General features: G+C 36.4%; 1 protein-coding gene across 1 annotated transcript; it reads left to right on the forward strand.

Moving 5' to 3' along the window:
- The first annotated feature begins 17,495 nt into the window (after nucleotides 1-17,495).
- OR10G9 (olfactory receptor family 10 subfamily G member 9) lies at nucleotides 17,496-18,431 on the forward strand. Its single transcript, XM_001138132.1, has one exon. The coding sequence runs from the start codon at nucleotides 17,496-17,498 to the stop codon at nucleotides 18,429-18,431; it is 936 nt and encodes a 311-aa protein (XP_001138132.1).
- Nucleotides 18,432-19,783: the final 1,352 nt, after the last annotated feature.

Below are 19,783 nucleotides of genomic sequence, written 5' to 3' on the forward strand. Positions count from 1 at the left end.
ACTCCCCATGAGGCCATTGGTGTAGGCTGGGGGAGAGAAGGCAGGGTGGCAGGAGTGGAGACCATGGGCACTTGAGTTACTGCTTCATGTAACTTGCTTGTGCCTTCAAGACCTGCTTGAGCCCGATCATGTATATATCATTTCCATTTGTTTATGGGATGTTTCTGTGCACAAACCACTTTATGACTATATGGGTCAGAAAGCACCCAGTTTATAACAGGCAGTTCAGGTCGCATGGTGACTTGATGAGCCATTGATTAAATATTCTAGAACACTAGAAAACATTTATAGAAAAAATATTTAAAAAACAAATTTGAAAGTACATTTTACCTTATAATAAAACGATGAATTAATGTTTTTGTTTCCTAAAGGTTCAGAAAAATCAATAAGAAAAGACTATTAAAAGGAAGAAATAATAAATTTATGAAGTTCTGAACAGCTAATTCACAAAAGGAGATACACTTGTCATACACATGTGATAGGGTTCTATATCATACTCTTATAAAATAATATGTATTTACTCGTGTGTGTAAAAGCAATGAAAATTATGACAGCAATAATATCTAATGATTACTTATACAATCGGGAAATAATTAGATTAGGTATTTCTTTGGGAAAAGTCATTCTGAAAGTCTAAACAACAAAAAAATATTTGGGAATTTGGATCTTTTGAACCACTATTCAAAGATGATGAATGAGAGAGTGATGCAGAGCTGGAGAGTGCCAACAAGTGAGGACCATTATGGATTCTGGAAAATTTTAAGTTGAGAGCAAGCAGTTGTGAGTGTTTCTCAATCATTGGTGAGGGAAAACGGTAAGTCTTTCCTTCCTCTTAGGTATAAATATTAGTTACAGGAAGGCATGTGCTGTTCTCAGGAGAGTTCAAATAAGAAACACTAAGGAATTACGTGCATGCTGATGAAGAACCTCTTATTGGTCTCTTCCTATTGTTTTTGTGTTCATCAAGGGAATCTGAAAGCCCAAGAGAAATCCCAGCCTGTGAAACACAAATTAAGTTCAGTTCCCTGCACTTCAACTAGTTTGGTCCCTGTGTAGAAATGGACCACTCTTTCTCAACACTGTGTATCTGTTCTTTGAGTGATAATTTTCAAACTAGTGCCTGAACATAGGGTATAGAAAGTAAAAACTTTTGAGAAAAAATTCTGATGAGTTTTATTATTGAAATGAATCACATACTGTAAGGTGAGTTCTTAAAGGGGCAGATTTAACTCATATTTTTCCTGTTTCTCTTCATCTTCAAGTTCCATGTAGAACAATGTTACTTGGAAATTGTTAGCATTCATCCTAACTTTGGTAATCTAGTCTCTCTTCATAGATAGATAGATAGATAGATAGATAGATAGATAGATAGAGTGATTATCTATAGATAGATAGATAGACAGATAAAGTAATTAAGGATCTACAAATAGGGTCTAAGTTGCTACAGCATAAATGAGCAAATCAAACATTGACCCCACTCATTGACACTCGTCTTAAAGTCTCAGGCTATCTTGAACTTCACATGATTAAAATTTTCATATTTCCCTGTCTTGTGCCAGTTTTTAAAGGGAATGCTTCCAGTTTTTGCCCATTCAGTATAATATTGGCTGTGGGTTTGTCATAGATAGCTCTTATTATTTTGAAATACGTCCCATCAATACCTAATTTATTGAGAGTTTTTAGCATGAACGGTTGTTGAATTTTGTCAAAGGCTTTTTCTGCATCTATTGAGATAATCATGTGGTTTTTGTCTTTGGCTCTGTTTATATGCTGGATTACATTTATTGATTTGTGTATATTGAACCAGCCTTGCATCCCAGGGATGAAGCCCACTTGATCATGGTGGATAAGCTTTTTGATGTGCTGCTGGATTCGGTTTGCCAGTATTTTATTGAGGATTTTTGCATCAATGTTCATCAAGGATATTGGTCTAAAATTCTCTTTTTTTGTTGTGTCTCTGCCTGGCTTTGGTATCAGAATGATGCTGGCCTCATAAAATGAGTTAGGGAGGATACCCTCTTTTTCTATTGATTGGAATAGTTTCAGAAGGAATGGTACCAGTTCCTCCTTGTACCTCTGGTAGAATTCGGCTGTGAATCCATCTGGTCCTGGACTTTTTTTGGTTGGTAAGCTATTGATTATTGCCACAATTTCAGCTCCTGTTATTGGTCTATTCAGAGATTCAACTTCTTCCTGGTTTAGTCTTGGGAGAGTGTATGTGTCCAGGAATTTATCCATTTCTTCTAGATTTTCTAGTTTATTTGCATAGAGGTGTTTGTAGTATTCCCTGATGGTAGTTTGTATTTCTGTGGGATCGGTGGTGATATCCCCTTTATCATTTTTTATTGCGTCTATTTGATTCTTCTCTCTTTTTTTCTATATTAGTCTTGCTAGCGGTCTATCAATTTTGTTGATCCATTCAAAAAACCAGCTCCTGGATTCATTAATTTTTTGAAGGGTTTTTTTTGTCTCTATTTCCTTCAGTTCTGCTCTGATTTTAGTTATTTCTTGCCTTCTGCTAGCTTTTGAATGTGTTTGCTCTTGCTTTTCTAGTTCTTTTAATTGTGATGTTAGGGTGTCAATTTTGGATCTTTCCTGCTTTCTCTTGTGGGCATTTAGTGCTATAAATTTCCCTCTACACACTGCTTTGAATGCGTCCCAGAGATTCTGGTATGTTGTGTCTTTGTTCTCGTTGGTTTCAAAGAACATCTTTATTTCTGCCTTCATTTCGTTATGTACCCAGTAGTCATTCAGGAGCAGGTTGTTCAGTTTCCACGTAGTTGAGCGGTTTTGAGTGAGATTCTTAATCCTGACTTCTAGTTTGATTGCACTGTGGTCTGAGAGATACCACTCCTATTCAACATAGTGTTGGAAGTTCTGGCCAGGGCAATCAGGCAGGAGAAGGAAATAAAGGGTATTCAATTAGGAAAAAAGGAAGTCAAATTGTCCCTGTTTGCAGATGACATGATTGTATATCTACAAAACCCCATTGTCTCAGCCCAAAATCTCCTTAGGCTGATAAGCAAATTCAGCAAAGTCTCAGGATACAAAATCAATGTACAAAAATCACAAGCATTCTTATACACCAACAACAGACAGAGAGCCAAATCATGAGTGAACTCCCATTCACAATTGCTTCAAAGAGAATAAAATACCTAGGAATCCAACTTACAAGGGATGTGAAGGACCTCTTCAAGGAGAACTACAAACCACTGCTCAATGAAATAAAAGAGGATACAAACAAATGGAAGAACATTCCATGCTCACGGGTAGGAAGAATCAATATTGTGAAAATGGCCATACTGCCCAAGGTAAATTACAGATTCAATGCCATCCCCATCAAGCTACCAATGACTTTCTTCACAGAATTGGAAAAAACTACTTTAAAGTTCATATGGAACCAAAAAAGAGCCCACATCGCCAAAGCAATCCTAAGCCAAAAGAACAAAGCTGGAGGCATCACACTACCTGACTTCAAACTATACTACAAGGCTACAGTAACCAAAACAGCATGGTACTGGTACCAAAACAGAGATATAGATCAATGGAACAGAACAGAGCCCTCAGAAATAACATCGCATATCTACAATTATCTGATCTTTGACAAACCTGAGAAAAACAAACAATGGGGAAAGGATTCCCTATTTAATAAATGGTGCTGGGAAAACTGGCTAGCCATATGTAGAAAGCTGAAACTGGATCCCTTCCTTACACCTTATACAAAAATCAATTCAAGATGGATTAAAGACTTAAATGTTAGACCTAAAACCATAAAAACCCTAGAAGAAAACCTAGGCATTGCCATTCAGGACATAGGCATGGGCAAGGACTTCATGTCTAAAACACCAAAAGCAATGGCAACAAAAGCTACAATTGACAAATGGGATCTAATTAAACTAAAGAGCTTCTGCACAGCAAAAGAAACTACCATCAGAGTGAACAGGCAACCTACAAAATGGGAGAAAATTTTCACAACCTACTCATCTGACAAAGGGCTAATATCCAGAATCTACAATGAACTCAAACAAATTTACAAGAAAAAAACAAACAACCCCATCAAAAAGTGGGCAAAGGACATGAACAGACACTTCTCAAAAGAAGACATTTATGCAGCCAAAAAACACATGAAAAAATCCTCACCATCACTGGCCATCAGAGAAATGCAAATCAAAACCACAATGAGATACCATCTCACACCAGTTAGAATGGCAATCATTAAAAAGTCAGGAAACAACAGGTGCTGGAGAGGATGTGGAGAAATAGGAACACTTTTACACTGTTGGTGGGACTGTAAACTAGTTCAACCATTGTGGAAGTCAGTGTGGCGATTCCTCAGGGATCTAGAACTGGAAATACCATTTGACCCAGCCATCCCATTTCTGGGTATATACCCAAAGGACTGTAAATCATGCTGCTATAAAGACACATGCACACGTATGTTTATTGCGGCACTATTCACAATAGCAAAGACTTGGAACCAACCCAAATGTCCAACAATGATAGACTGGATTAAGAAAATGTGGCACATATACACCATGGAATACTATGCAGCCATAAAAAATGATGAGTTCATGTCCTTTGTAGGGACATGGATGAAATTGGAAATCATCATTCTCAGTAAACTATCACAAGAACAAAAAACCAAACACTGCATATTCTCACTCATAGGTGGGAATTGAACAATGAGATCACATGGACACAGGAAGGGGAATATCACACTCTGGGGACTGTTGTGGGGTGGGGGGAGGGGGGAGGGGAGAGGGATAGCATCGGGAGATATACCTAATGCTAGATGACGAGTTAGTGGGTGCAGTGCACCAGCATGGCACATGTATACATATGTAACTAACCTGCACAATGTGCACATGTACCCTAAAACTTAAAGTATAATTTTAAAAAAAAAGGTAAAATTATAAAGCCTAAAAAAAAAAAAATTTCATATTTCATCAAATTGGAATATGAGGCTATCTTAGGGATTGGGTCCTCCTGGTGCAGTAGTTGTATTTGTTTTATTTTTGTAAGTTCTAATATCTATGTTGATGATTTCAATAATCCTATCCCTTTTATTTATTCTCATATTTGAAAAAATCTGACTTTAATGTAGCTTAAGTCACATACCTTAAAGATAGGACACATTGTATCTCAGCTCTACTAAGAGCAGAGATCCTGGTTTCTTTTGTATTGGTGAAACAGTTTTATAGTATTTTCCCATAAACTATTAATAAAAATTCTGAACTAAGATGATATATTGTATTCAGTTAAAATCTAATTTCTGCTTCAATTTTAATTGTATAGAATACCAACTTTTTTCGACATCAAGCCAACATATGTCTTCCCTCCTGCTTTGGTTTCATTTTCCCTGTCTCAGGTGGTAGCTATTAAATAAGAAACATAGATTTGATGGAATTGTCTTCTCTTATAAGAACATTTTCCTAGGTTTATGAGCATGTAGAGTAGGGGAGAATGGTAGGGGCAAAACATGTTCTCTAACAAAATCAATATTAGAAAATATTTAGACATCTGGGATAGAGGTATGTGTGATACCTAGTAGGTTGTAGTTGGGAGAGCACATATGAAAGTCATGTTTCTGGAGCCTCTTGGGGCATGGTGAAGTGTAAGAGAAACAGGAGGGGAGTCATGTATGAAGCCTGGTATTTTCTGGGTCATTTGAGAGGTTGTGGGAAATCTCACTATGAGTTGTGCTAAGATCCTTACCTGATCTGAGAGACTTGAGAGACACCCTTTTAAAAAGAGGCAGGAATGGGGGCACCAGTAGCAGTAGCAGGAATGAATCCTTCCTCAAAATCTAGCTTTGAAATTGAGAAAACTAATCATAATAGGATAATAATAAGATATATGTATTTTCTTACTCTCCGTGATCAAAAATGGCAGTTCTGTAATACTGCTGTGAGGCATAATGTTTCATGACTCACTGTCATTTATCGAGCGGTTATCACCTGCCAGACACAGTGCTAAGTACTTTACATGTTTCATCTTATTTAATACTTATAACTTCTCAGTCAGTTAAGTGAGGCTAGTAATACCAAGTAATATGTGAGGAAACTAGAGATGAATTTGGTATACTGTAAACTTTTGAAATATTAACTGCTACCAAAAAGTAAATTCTTAGAATAAAATGTGATGGGTAGAATTCAAAATAACCTCACAGATCCCCTAGACCACTTTCGTTGTATATCCTCCCTATATAATCACTGTCCCCTTAGTGTGGGTGGGACTTGGGAAAATGACAGGATTTCACTCCACTGATTCCATTATATTACATAATACATTAGCAGAGCAAACTGGAGAGAGATTTTCTTGCTGGTATTAAAGAAGTAAGCTGTCACATTGTAGAAGGATCCTAGGATCTAGGATGGCTTCTATAAGCTGAGAGTGATATGCCCTGCCAACAACCAACAGGAAAACTGGGACCTCAGTCCTAAAACTGTAAGGAACTGAATCGCACCAAAAACAATAATCTTGGAGGATGATCCCAAGCCTCAAATGAAATTGCAGCCTCTGGCTGATATACTGATTAAAACCTGCTGAGACCGTAAGCAGAGGGTCCAACTGACCTGACCCACAGAGAGGGCGAAATAATAAATTTCCATGCTTTATGCCACCGTTTATGGTCATTTTTAATATATCAGTGAAAATCTAATACAGTGTGTTTCTTCTACTTTCTTCTGCATGTGGGTCTCTATTTATGTGTGCTTGTGTGTGAGTAACAGAGAGAGAGAGAGAGAGAGAAAGATTGGAAAATTACTTCATCTTTATGAAAGAAGCTTTGTAACAGTGAAGGCCAGGATAACTGTAGAATTATCTACCATGGTTGATGCAGTTTCCACATAGAGAATGGGTTATCAGTTCTCAATTAACTGCTACATGCTGGATGCTCTTTATATCCCAGTGGGGGGAGAGAGATGAAGGGTGAGAAGAAATGTCCAACTCATGACAGCGTTCATCCTCATGGACCTTCCCCATGTCCCAGCTCTGGACGCCCTGCTCTTTGGAGTCTTCCTGGTGGTTTATGTGCTTACTGTGCTGGGGAACCTCCTCATCCTGCTGGTGATCAGGGTGTACTCTCACCTCCACACCCCCAAGTACTACTTCCTCACCAATCTGTCCTTCATTGGCTTGTGGTTCTTCACTGTCACGGTGCCCAAAATGCCGAGGACCTTGTTGTCCCTGTGTGGCAAGGCTGTGTCCTTCCACAGTTGTATGACCCAACTCTATTTCTTCTACTTCCTGGGGAGCACTGAGTGTTTGCTCTACATGGTCATGTCCTATGATCGCTATAGAGGAAATACTCAGCACTTCCCAGGTAGTGAAAACACTCCCCACGAAGTGAGCCAAATGCTAGTGGCCCAGGAGGGCACACGTGCTCCCACTCATCATCCTGTCAGATCTGAGTGGGTAACTAAGAGTTGATAGTTCTTAGTGGGCAATTCAAAATTAGTAATATAATTTAGTTATCCATGTGAAATTTATTACATGTATAGATCTCAGCATTAAACATTATTCCAAACAACCTGCACAGTTATAATTCTTTCACAGATTATCTAAGACATTTTTAAATTCACAGCTAGATTTTTATTTATGATGAACATGCTTGTAGTATCTATTGATGCATTTCTCATTAATAGATTTTTTTAACTTTTAAAAAATGTATATATATATATTGTAGTTGGGTCTCAGGGATACACAGTGATCATTCATATATGTGAGCTGATGATATGCTTTTGTATTGTTTTGTGTGTACACAAAAATTTAACAATTTATAATCGTGGGGGATATTGTTTAAGGATAACAAATATGAGAGGTCATTTTTCTGTTTGTGGCTGTTTCTATTTAAATATCTTTTTGGTTGTTTTAGTATATCTATGTGTTTGTACATGTATATACAAATCCAAATGTATGCAAAAGAAAGCATATAATATATAATATAGAGATATGTTAATGAAAATTCAACACACACACACACACATATATATTTATATGTATGTATATCCCCTAAAATATTATTTGTAGAAACACCATATTAAATTGGCAGAGATAGCAAACTATTCAAAATGACTATCAAATAATGAATGTAATATAAATTGTTGTATATTCACACAATGGATTACTATACAGCAATGATAATATATGATCTATCGCTACATGTAAGATGATATATGCATCTATCTTTTGTGCTCATTTATTTATGTTTATTAACATTCAATATAAAAAAATTAAATATCTAGATCCGTGAGGGCAATCTTGCCCTGCCAGTTTTGCTTAGCAATGTCTGGAGATGTTGTTGCAGGTCACAGGTGCTCGCATCCAGTGGCTAGAGGTCAGGGATGTGGGTAAACATCCCACAGTGCATAGCACAGACCCTCATCACAAGGCTTATCTTGCCCGAAACATTCATTGTGCCGAATATGAGAAGCCTTGATCTGACTTTAACTTTAAGTAAAAATGTGTGAGACCACTAAAATAGAAATAACAAGATATTTTCAAAGAAATATAAAAGTTGCTGAAGAAATTGGGCATTACTATATGCATATAAAATGGAAGATTCATATTTTAAAGTCACCAATTCTCTTTGAGTTGATATATAGATTCAATGTAATTCCAATAAAATCCCAGCATTTGATTTTGCAGATATGAATATGTAGATCCTACGGTGTATATTGAAATGAAATGGATCAGGAAAATGGTCAAGGCAGTCTTGCAGAAATAAAATACAGTCAAAAGATACACAACACCAGATACCAAAACCTATTATGAAGTTATAGTAATTCAGAAAGTGTAGAATTGGTATAAGTATTTGTATGGAAATGAAGAGAGGATGAAAGAAATAGACTTGTATATATTCATATAACAAAGATGGCACTTCAGTGCAGTAAAGCGATAATGGTTTCTTCAATACATTATTTTGAGTTATTGGGTTTTCAGAATGAAAAAATAATCTTGACCCTATCTCATACTATACACATAAAAAATCAATTACAATGGATAGGAGATAAAAATGCGGTAGATTTTATGACATTCAGTTAGTAAATATATTTCAAAGAAAACAGACAGAAGAAGCTAACCATAAAAATGATACATTATAGTTATTATATTTTGAAATAGAAAATTTTCAGCTTATTTTCTTTGCATATAATGTAATAAAACCAGAGTTTAATAAGCAAGTTATAAGACAGAAAACAAAACCATGAGAATTTAAACAAAATCCATAAAAACACCTTCTGTTAATGAGGTAATTATAACTATAATTAAAATTATATAGCAAATAAAAACATCCTGATGTTACATGTGAAGTAAAATTAACTTCCAATGAAATAGGGATATAATGAAGGAAAAAAAAACTTAAAGCATTAGATATTATATAAGTGAAAAGTAATAAACCTGTGTACAAGAAAATCCTTTGAAAGCAAAATACTAACATCAGAAATATATTGGAATCAATTCATAAACTATCCTAGAACATTAAAATCATCTGTACAAATAAAAATTATTTAACAAAAATTTGAGCACATTTTATCTTACAATAAAACAAAGAATTAATGTTTTTAATTTGTAAAACTTCAGACAAGTTAATAAGATAAAGACTATTATCTAAAAGGAAAGAAGTCGGTAAAGATCTTAAAAAGTTGATTTTCAAAAGGAGATATATGCATGAAATGTTGAACAGTGTTTAGTCATGCTTGTAAAAGCAATGAAAATTATGACAGCAGTGCTATCTAGTTATTACTTATACAACTGGGAAATAATTATTTTAGGTAGGTTTATCTTTGGGGAAGAGCCATTCTGAAACTCTAAACAACAAAAAAAGTTTGGGAATTTGGATGTTTTGAACCACTATACAAAGACGAATGAGAGAGTGATGCTGAGCTGCAGAGCACCAAATGAGGACAATTATGGATTCTGGAAAATTTTAAGTTGAGAGCAAGCAGTTGTGAGTGTCTCTCAATCACTGGTGAGGGAAAAGAGTAAGTCATTCCTCCTTCTTTCCTCTTAGATACAAATATTAGTTCCAGGAAGATAAGGACTCTTCTGAGGAGGGTTCAAATAAGAAACACTAAGGAAATGCATGCATGCTTATGAAGAACTTTTCATTGGTCTCTTCCTGTTGTTTTGTGCTCCTCAGGGGAACCCAAAAGCCCCAGAGCAATCCCATCCTCTGAGACACAAATCAAGTTCAGTTCCTGCCCATGTTCATTTCCATTCCCTGCACTTCAACTAGTTTGGTCCTTAAATAGAAATGGACTACTCTTTCTCAACACTGTGCACCGGTTGTTTGAGTGATATCTTGCAAACTAGTGCCTATACGTAGTGGGTAGAAAATGAAAAATTGGGGGAAAAAGTTAGATGAGTTTTACTACTGAGAAGAATCACATACTGCAAGGTGAGTCCTTAGAAATGCAGATTTAAACTTATTTTCTCTATCTTCCCTTCTTTTCTTTATCTTAACTTTAATTCAGAGCTAAGATATTCAGGAATTATTAGAATGTGTTCTAAAATTGATTTATCAAGGTAGACTGATGTAACTGAGGGTATGCAAATAGGGACCAAATGTCTTCATCAGGGATAGTCAAGGCAAACATTGTCTCTACTGATTGAGACTCCTGCCTTAAGTATCAGGGAACAATGGACTTCACCTCATAAAATTTTCATATTTCATAAAATCTGATTATGCTGCATTCCTGAGGATTGGGTCCTGCTGGTACAGTAGAAATTTCAGAGTTATAGGTTCTGTTTTTAAGGTTCTGATATCCATGTCGGTGATTATAATAATGCTGCTTCTGCTATTTATTTACATGTTGGAAAACCCTTGCTTTAATGTAGCTTCAGCTGCATTTCCTGGTGGTAATGTCAAGATACATTTTACCTGGGTTCTGTAAACTGCAGATATCCTGGTTTCTTCCATATCAATGAATCAGTTTCATAGTCTTCCCCACAGAACAATTCATAACAAGCCTAGACTAAGAAAACATTTTGTATTCAGTTAAAAACATCATTTCAACCTGAATACCAATTGTACAGAATCTCAGCTTTTCTTGACATCACGCCAATATATATCCTTCCTCTTGCATTGGTTCTGTTTTCCTGTCTTAGGTGGCAGGTATTAAAAAAGAAACATAGACTTGAAAGAATTGTCTTTTATTATGCATTGCCTGACTTATATTTATGATGACTTATATTTATGATGAACATGATTATATTCTGAATTATTGACTCATTTCTCATCAATAGGTTTATATTAAGTTTAAAACATATTTTAATCAAATCTCAGGGATAGATGATTAATTCATGTTTATAAATTGATAAACGGTTTTTGTGTTTTGTTTGATTTCATATACACTTAAACTTAAGAATTTACCATCATGGAGACATAGTTCAAAACCAGCAACAAATATTATTCAAAACCAGCAAAAAATATCATTTTTCTAATTGTGGCTGTTCAAATTTCTTTTTGGTTTTAACGTATCTATATATTTGTATGTGTATATACTAATCCAAACATGTATACAAAAGAAAGTACGTGACATTTAGCATATTTAACATATAGGTTTTCATATATTTATGTATGTGTATGTATTTGCCTATTTATATATATATCTGAAAACATTTCTAGAAACACTATTTTAATTGGCAAGAATAGCTAGCTATTAATATTTAAAATATTACCAATGAATCAATTAGAACTTGTATACTCACAGAATAGATTACTATCCAGCAATGATAACGAATGATCTAACAACTACATATATAATTGTTTATGCACTTTATACATTTGCACCCATTTTTAATGTTTGTTAAGATCCAATATAAAAAATTAAATCTCTTAAATATCTAGATTACTTGGGGCTGTTTTGTCTCCTAGTTCACTTGGCAATGTCTGGAAATATTCTTGCTTGTCACAGGCACTGGTGTCTATTGGCTATAGGTCAGGAGTGTTAAACATTCCACAATGCACAGGAGAGACCCTCACAACAAAACTTATCATGGCCAAATGCCGATAGTGCTGAGGATGAGAACCCGGAGCTGAATTTAATTTTAAGCGACACGTGTAAGACCACGACAGTAGAAATAAAATATTTTCAGATAAATATAAAATTTGCTGAATGAATCTAGGATTATAAAGTGCACATGGAGACTCATATTTTTTAAATGCCAATTCCATTCAAATTGATCTATAGATTTGATGCTATTCCAAGTAAAATCCCAGCGTTTGATTTTGCAGCTACGGACATGTGGATCTTAAAGTGTGGATTGAAATGGAATGAGTCCCAAAATGGTCAAGACTCTCTTGAAGAAATAAAGGATAACTGAAAGATTGACAACACTAGTTATCAGAACTTATGGCAAAGCTATAGTAACTCAGAGAGTGTTGCATTTGTATGAGACTAGACAAATAGAAAAACGGAACTGAATACAGAGTAAAGAAATAGACTGATACATATTCGTATGACAAAGATGACACTGCAAAGCAATAAAGCATGATTGCTTTCTTGAATAAATTATTTTGGGGTATCTGGGTATTCAGAATAAAAAAATTAGTCTCGATCCTATTTCATACTATACACATAAAAAACTCAATTATAGTAGATAGGAGATATAAATGTGGTGGACTGTATGACACTTCTTTAGGTAAGACACTTTTTAGTGATGCAAAACCTTCTTGGAAAAAAATTAAAATACTTTTTTAAATTTATTTTTTATTATTATACTTTAAGTTCTGGCATACATGTGCACAATGTGCGGGTTTGTTACATAGGAATACATGTGTCATGTTGGTTTGCTGCACCCATCAACTCATCGGTTACATTAGGTATTTCCCCTAATGCTATCCCTCCCCCAGCCCCCCACCCCCCAAAAGGCCCCCGTGTGTGATGTTCCCCTCCCTGTGTCCATGTGTTCTCATTGTTCAACTCCCACTTATGAGTGAGAACATGTGGTGTTGGTTTTCTCTTCTTGTGTTACTTTGCTGGAAGATGTTAGTTTCCAGTTTCATCAATGTCCCTGCAAAGAACATGAACTCATCCTTTCTTATGGCTGCATAGTATTCCATGGTGTATATGTGCCACATTTTCTTTATCCAGTCTATCATTGATGGACATTTGGGTGGGTTCCAAGTCTTTGCTATTGTGAACAATGCTGCAATAAACATACATGTGCATGTGTCTTTATAGTAGCATGATTTATAATCCTTTGGGTATATACCCAGTAACGGGATTGCTGGGTCAAATGGTATTTCTAGTTCTAGATTCTTGAGGAATCGTGACACTGTCTTCCGCAATGGTTGAACTAATTTACACTCCCACCAACTGTAAAAGCGTTCCTATTTCTCCACATCCTGTCCAGCATCTGTTGTTTCCTGACTTTTTAATGATCGCCATTCTAGCTGGCATGAGATGGTATCTCATTGCGGTTTTGATTTGCGTTTCTCTAATGACCAGTGATGATGTGCATTTTTTTGCAATAAAAAAATTTAAAGAAAATAAACAAAGAAAGCTAACCAAAAAATAATACATGAGACTAAAGTCATTACATTTTAAAATAGAAATTTTGCCACTCATTTTCTTTGATGATAATGTAATAAAACTAGAGGTTAATAAGCAAAGTATAAGAGAGAATATAAAAATAATTGAGATCTTAAATCAAATTTTTTAAGAAGAAACCCACTTCAGTTAATAAGGTAATTACAACTACAATCTCAAATTATATAGAAAATAAAAACATGCTTATGTCACACATAAAGTAAAATTAATTTCAGATGAAGTAAAGATTTAAATGAAGGAAAAAAACCTTAAAGCAGTAAATATTATGTAAGTGAAAACTGATAAACTTGTATGCAAGAAGTTGATTTTGTTTTTTGTTTGTTTGTTTGTTTGTTTTTGAGACAGGGTCTGGCTCTGTTGCTCAGGCTGGAGTGCCGTAGCACCATCTCCACTCACTGTAACCTTGGCCTCCTAGGCTCAAGTGATCCTTCCACCTCAGCCTCCTGAGTAGCTGGGTCTACAGGCACTCACCACCATGCCTAGCTAATTTTTGCATTTTTTGTACAGACGGGGTTTCACCATGTTGCCCAGGCTGGTTTCCAATTCCTGGGCTCAAGTGATCTGCCTGCCTTGGCCTCCCAAAGTGCTGAGATTACAGGTGTGAGCCACCAATATAGGCGAAGAAAGTCCTTTTAAAGCAAAATACTGACATCAGAAAACATAGTAGAATCAATTTATAAAATTTCCTAGAACAGTAAACATATCTATACAAATTTAAAAATATTTAAATGGCAATAAATTTGAAAGTACATTTTACCTTACAGTGAAAAACAAATTAATGCTTTCAATTTGTAAAACTTCAGATAAATCAATAAGATAAAGACTATTACCACGAAAAAAGCAATGAATAAAGATTCTAAAAAGTTAATCTTCAAAAGGAGATGTACACATGAAATATCAAAAGTGTTTATTCAGGCTTGTAAAAGCAATGAAAATGATGACAGCAATAATATGTAATGATTACTTATACAATTGGGATATAATTATGTTAGGTAGGTAGATCTCTGGGGAAAAGCCACCCTGAAACTGTAAACAACAGAAAAACTTTGGGAATTTGGATCTTTTGAACCACCATACAAAAATGGTGAATGAGATGGTGAGGCTGAGCTGGAGAGCGCCAACAAATTTTCCAGGACCATTATGGATCATTGAAAATTTAGAGTTGAGAGCGAGCAGTTATGAGTGTCTCTCAATCACTGGTGAGGGAAAAGGATAAGTCAGTCCTCCTTCTTTCTTCGTATGTATAAATATTGGTTCCAGAAAGACACTGGGCTCTTCTCAGGAGGGTTCAAATAAGAAACACTAAGGAAATGCATGCATGCTCATGAAGAACTTTTCATTGGCCTCTTCCTGTTGTTTTGTGCTCATCAAGGGAACCCAAAATCCCAAGAGCAGTTCCATCTTCTGAGACATAAATCAAGTTAAGTTCTTACCCATCTTCATTTCCATTCCCTGCACTTCCACTAGTTTGGTCCTTGAATAGAAAGGGACCACTCTTTCTTAACACCATGTGTCTGTTCTTTGAGTGGTATCCGGCAAACTTGGCACCTGTACACAGCATGTGGAAAGTGACAAATTGGGGCAAAAACTCAGATGAGTTTTACTTTTAAAATGAATCACATACTATAAGGTGAGTTCTTAGAAATGTAGATTTAACTTATTTTCTCCTGCTTTCCCTCTTTTCTTTATCTCAAACATTAATTCAGACAATTAGAGAATTGTTAAGACTTTGTCATAAAATCCGTTAGATAGTTAGACAGACAGATAGATAGAGACAAAGTCGCTACATATACTAATATACGGTAATATTCAAGTCAAACATTGACCCTGCGGATTGAAATTCTTGCTTTAGACTCCACTGGATGAGGATTTTCACATTCCATCAAAACCGATCATGAAGCTCCGCTAGGGATTCGTCCTCTTGGTACAGTAGAAATTTCAAAGTAATACTGGTTCCATTTTAAAAGTTCTGATATGCATGCTGGTGATTACAGTAGCCTCCTTTCTGCAATTTATTTACATATTTGACAAAGCTTCCTTTAATGTAGCTTAAGCCACATTCCCTGGAGGTAACTTATCTGGGCTTTGAGAAGAGTAGAGACTATAATTTCTCTCATATTGATGAACAAGTTTCATAGTGTTCTCCCACTGAACAATTAGTAAGAATCCTGAACTAATACAACATTTTGTATTAAGTAAAAAATCTTCTGCCTCAATTTCCATTATACAGACTCCCAGCTTCTCTTGACATCAAGGTGGCATAGGCCTCTCTTCTTGCATTGGTCCCATTTTTTTCCTGTCTCATGTTCTAGGTCTTAATTGAGAGGCACAGACTTCATGGAATTGTCTTCTCTTGTGAGATGATTCATTACCTGGATTTATGAGAATAAGGAGTAGAGGAAGATGGTGAGGGGCCAACATGTGATATCTAACAAAGTTAATATTAGAATATATTTAGAAACCTAGGATAGAAGGAGAATGCAAGACAGCTGGCACCTACCCAGTAGATTGTGTTTGGGAGAGCACATATGAATGCCATGTTCTCAGAACCACATAGGAAGTGTTCTAGGGTAACAGAAATGGGGGTGGGGGCAGTCACGTATGAAGCTGGGTGCTCTCTGGATAATTTGGGAGGACATGGGAATCCTACTATAGAGTTATGCTGAGATTCTTACCTGCTCTGAGAGACCTAGGAGAAGCCCTTTAAAAGCAGGCAGTAGTGAGGACATCAGTAACAGTATCAGGCATACAATAGTACAAAAAGACCTAGCTCTTAGATTCAGAACTCTCTGAAAACACTGAAAGAATATATGTACTCTCTTTCTCTCTAAGATCAAAAACAGAAATTCCATAATACTGCTGCAAGGCACAATGTGGTAAGACTCACTGTGATTTATTGAGCAGTTATTACCTGCCAGTCACAGTACTACGTGTTTAAATGTATCATCTTATTTAATGCTTATAATTTCTCGGTGAGTAGGTGATGTTAGTAATGCCAAATAACATAAGAGGGAACTAGAGAATGATTTACTAGTACTGTTCAGTTTTCAAATACTCCTTGCTACTAATAATTAAATTTTTGGTGTTTTTTTTTTAAGTTTTCCCACGAGCAAGGCAGCAAAAATAGAATGTGGTAGATAGAATTCCAAGCAGCCTTCAAGATTCTTGCCCACTGGTATACACTTTCTGTCTAATAACCTTCCTTTGAGTATGCCTGGGACCTGTTAATATGATGGGATATCACCCCTTTGACTGCATTATATAACATTATATAACATTATATAACATTTTGTCATAGCAAACTGGAGAGAGTTTATCTCATTGGTTTCAAAGAAGTAACCTGTTGTGTTTTAAGAAGGCCAAGTAGCTAGGACTTTCTAGCACCTAGGGGGACCTCTGTAAGGTGAGAGTGATATGTACTGCCAACAAACAGCAAGAAAACTGGGACCTCAGTCCTATAACTACAAGGAATTGAATCATGCACACAACCCCCATAAGGTTGGAAGATGATCCCAGCCTCAGATGAGATTGCAGCCCCTGGTGATACATTGATTAAAACCTGGTGAGACCCTGAACAGGGAACCCAGCTGACCTGACCCACAGAAAGGGCGAGACAATAAATTTGCATGTTTTAAGCCAGTAAGTTTGTGGTAATTTATACACCCATTGAAATCGAGACAATGTGTTTCTCCTAATTTATTCTGCATGTGTCTCTGTGTGTGTGTTTGTATGTGACAGAGAGAGAGAGAGAGAGAGAGAGACTAGGAAATCACTTCATTAGCTTTATGAAGGAAGCTTTGTAACAAGCAAAGTCCATGAAAACTCCAGAATTATCTACCTGGTTTTCACATAGAGAATGACTTCTCAGTTATCAATTAATTGGTAAATGCTGGGTGCTCTTTATATCCCCAGAGGGAGAGAGACCAAGGGTGAGAAGAAATGTCCAACACCAGCCTCGTGACAGTGTTCATCCTCACGGGCCTTCCCCATGCCCCAGGGCTGGACGCCCCCCTCTTTGGAGTCTTCCTGGTGGTTTACGTGCTCACTGTGCTGGGGAACCTCCTCATCCTGCTGGTGATCAGGGTGGATTCTCACCTCCACACCCCCATGTACTACTTCCTCACCAACCTGTCCTTCATTGACATATGGTTCTCCACTGTCACGGTGCCCAAAATGCTGATGACCTTGGTGTCCCCAAGCGGCAGGACTATCTCCTTCCACAGCTGCGTGGCTCAGCTCTATTTTTTCCACTTCCTGGGGAGCACCGAGTGTTTCCTCTACACAGTCATGTCCTATGATCGCTACCTGGCCATCAGTTACCCGCTCAGGTACACCAGCATGATGAGTGGGAGCAGGTGTGCCCTCCTGGCCACCAGCACTTGGCTCAGTGGCTCTCTGCACTCTGCTGTCCAGACCATAATGACTTTCCATTTGCCCTACTGTGGACCCAACCAGATCCAGCACTATTTGTGTGATGCACCACCCATCCTGAAACTGGCCTGTGCAGACACCTCAGCCAATGAGATGGTCATCTTTTTGGACATTGGGGTAGTGGCCTCGGGCTGCTTTCTCCTGATAGTGCTGTCTTATGTGTCCATCGTCTGTTCCATCCTGCGGATCCGCACCTCAGAGGGGAGGCACAGAGCCTTTCAGACCTGTGCCTCCCACTGCATCGTGGTCCTTTGCTTTTTTGTTCCCTGTGTTTTCATTTACCTGAGACCAGGCTCCAGGGACGTCGTGGATGGAGTTGTGGCCATTTTCTACACTGTGCTGACACCCCTTCTCAACCCTGTTGTGTACACCCTGAGAAACAAGGAGGTGAAGAAAGCTGTGTTGAAACTGAGAGACAAAGTAGCACATTCTCAGGGAGAATAAATACTAGGAAGTAGATACACTAGTTTGTTTAAAAATAGTAATATAATTTAGTTATTCACATGAAATTGATTATATGTATAATTCTCAGTGTTAAACATTATTCCAAAACACCTGCACAGTTATAATTCTTCCACAGATTGTCTAAGACAGTTTTAACCTCACAGCTAGACTTATGTGTATGAGGAACATGCTTATATTCTGATTTATTGATTCATTTCTCATCAATAGGTTCATATTAATTTAAAAAAATATTTTCATCGAATCTCCGGGATAGATGGTTGAGTCCTTCATGTTTACAACTTGATAAAAAGTTTTGTGTTTTGTTTGATTTTTTTTGCACACAAACTTAATAATTTACCATTATGGAGACATCGTTCAAAAATAGCAACAAATATTTGAGGTCATTTTTCTAATTGTGGCTGTAGCTGTTCAAATTTCTTTTTGGTTTTAATGTATCTGTATATTTGTATGTGTATATACAAATCCAAACGTGTATACAAAAGAAAGTCTGTAACATTTAGCATATTTAACATATAGGTTTTCATCATGTATGTATATGTATCTGTCTATTTACATACATGTATTGGAAAACATTTCTAGAAACACTATTTTTAATGGGCAAAAATAGCAAGCTATTAATATTTAAATATTATCAATGAATCAAATAGAAATTGTGTATTTACAGAATAGATTACTATCCAGCAATGATAATGTACGATCTACAGCTACATATATAATAGTTTATGCACTAATCACATGCGCCTATTTTATTATGTTTGTTAAGATTCAATATAAAACATTAAATCTCTTAAATATCTAGATGACTTGGGGCTGTTTTGTCCCCTGGTTCATTTGGCAATGTCTGGAAATATTCTTGCTTCTCACAGGCACTGGCATCTATTGGCTATAGGTCAGGGGTGTTAAGCATTCCACAATGCACAGGAGAGACCCTCACAACAAAGCTTATCATGGCCAAAATGTCGATAGTGCTGAGGATGAGAACCTGGAGCTGAATTTAATTTTAAGTAACATGTGTAAGACCATGACAATAGAAATAAAATATTTTCAGATAAATATAAAATTTGCTAAAAGAATGTAGGTTTACAACTTGCACACACGGAGACTCATATTTTAAAAATGCCAATTTTATTCAAATAGATCTATACATTCAATACTATTCCAAGTAAAATCCCAGCATCTGATTTTGCAGCTATGGACATGTGGATCCTAAAGTTTGGATTGAATAAGTCCCAAAATGGTCAATATTATCTTGAAGAAATAAAACTTAACTGAAAGATTGACAACACTAGTTATCAGAACTTATTACACAGCTATAGTAACTCAGGAGTGTC

Source organism: Pan troglodytes, chromosome 9, assembly GCF_028858775.2.
Source record: "Pan troglodytes isolate AG18354 chromosome 9, NHGRI_mPanTro3-v2.0_pri, whole genome shotgun sequence".
NCBI lineage: Eukaryota > Metazoa > Chordata > Mammalia > Primates > Hominidae > Pan > Pan troglodytes.

What these genes read in the sequence shown, in the direction of transcription:
- OR10G9 (XM_001138132.1), top strand. Translation starts at nt 17,496, where the DNA reads ATGTCCAACACCAGCCTCGTGACAGTGTTCATCCTCACGGGCCTTCCC.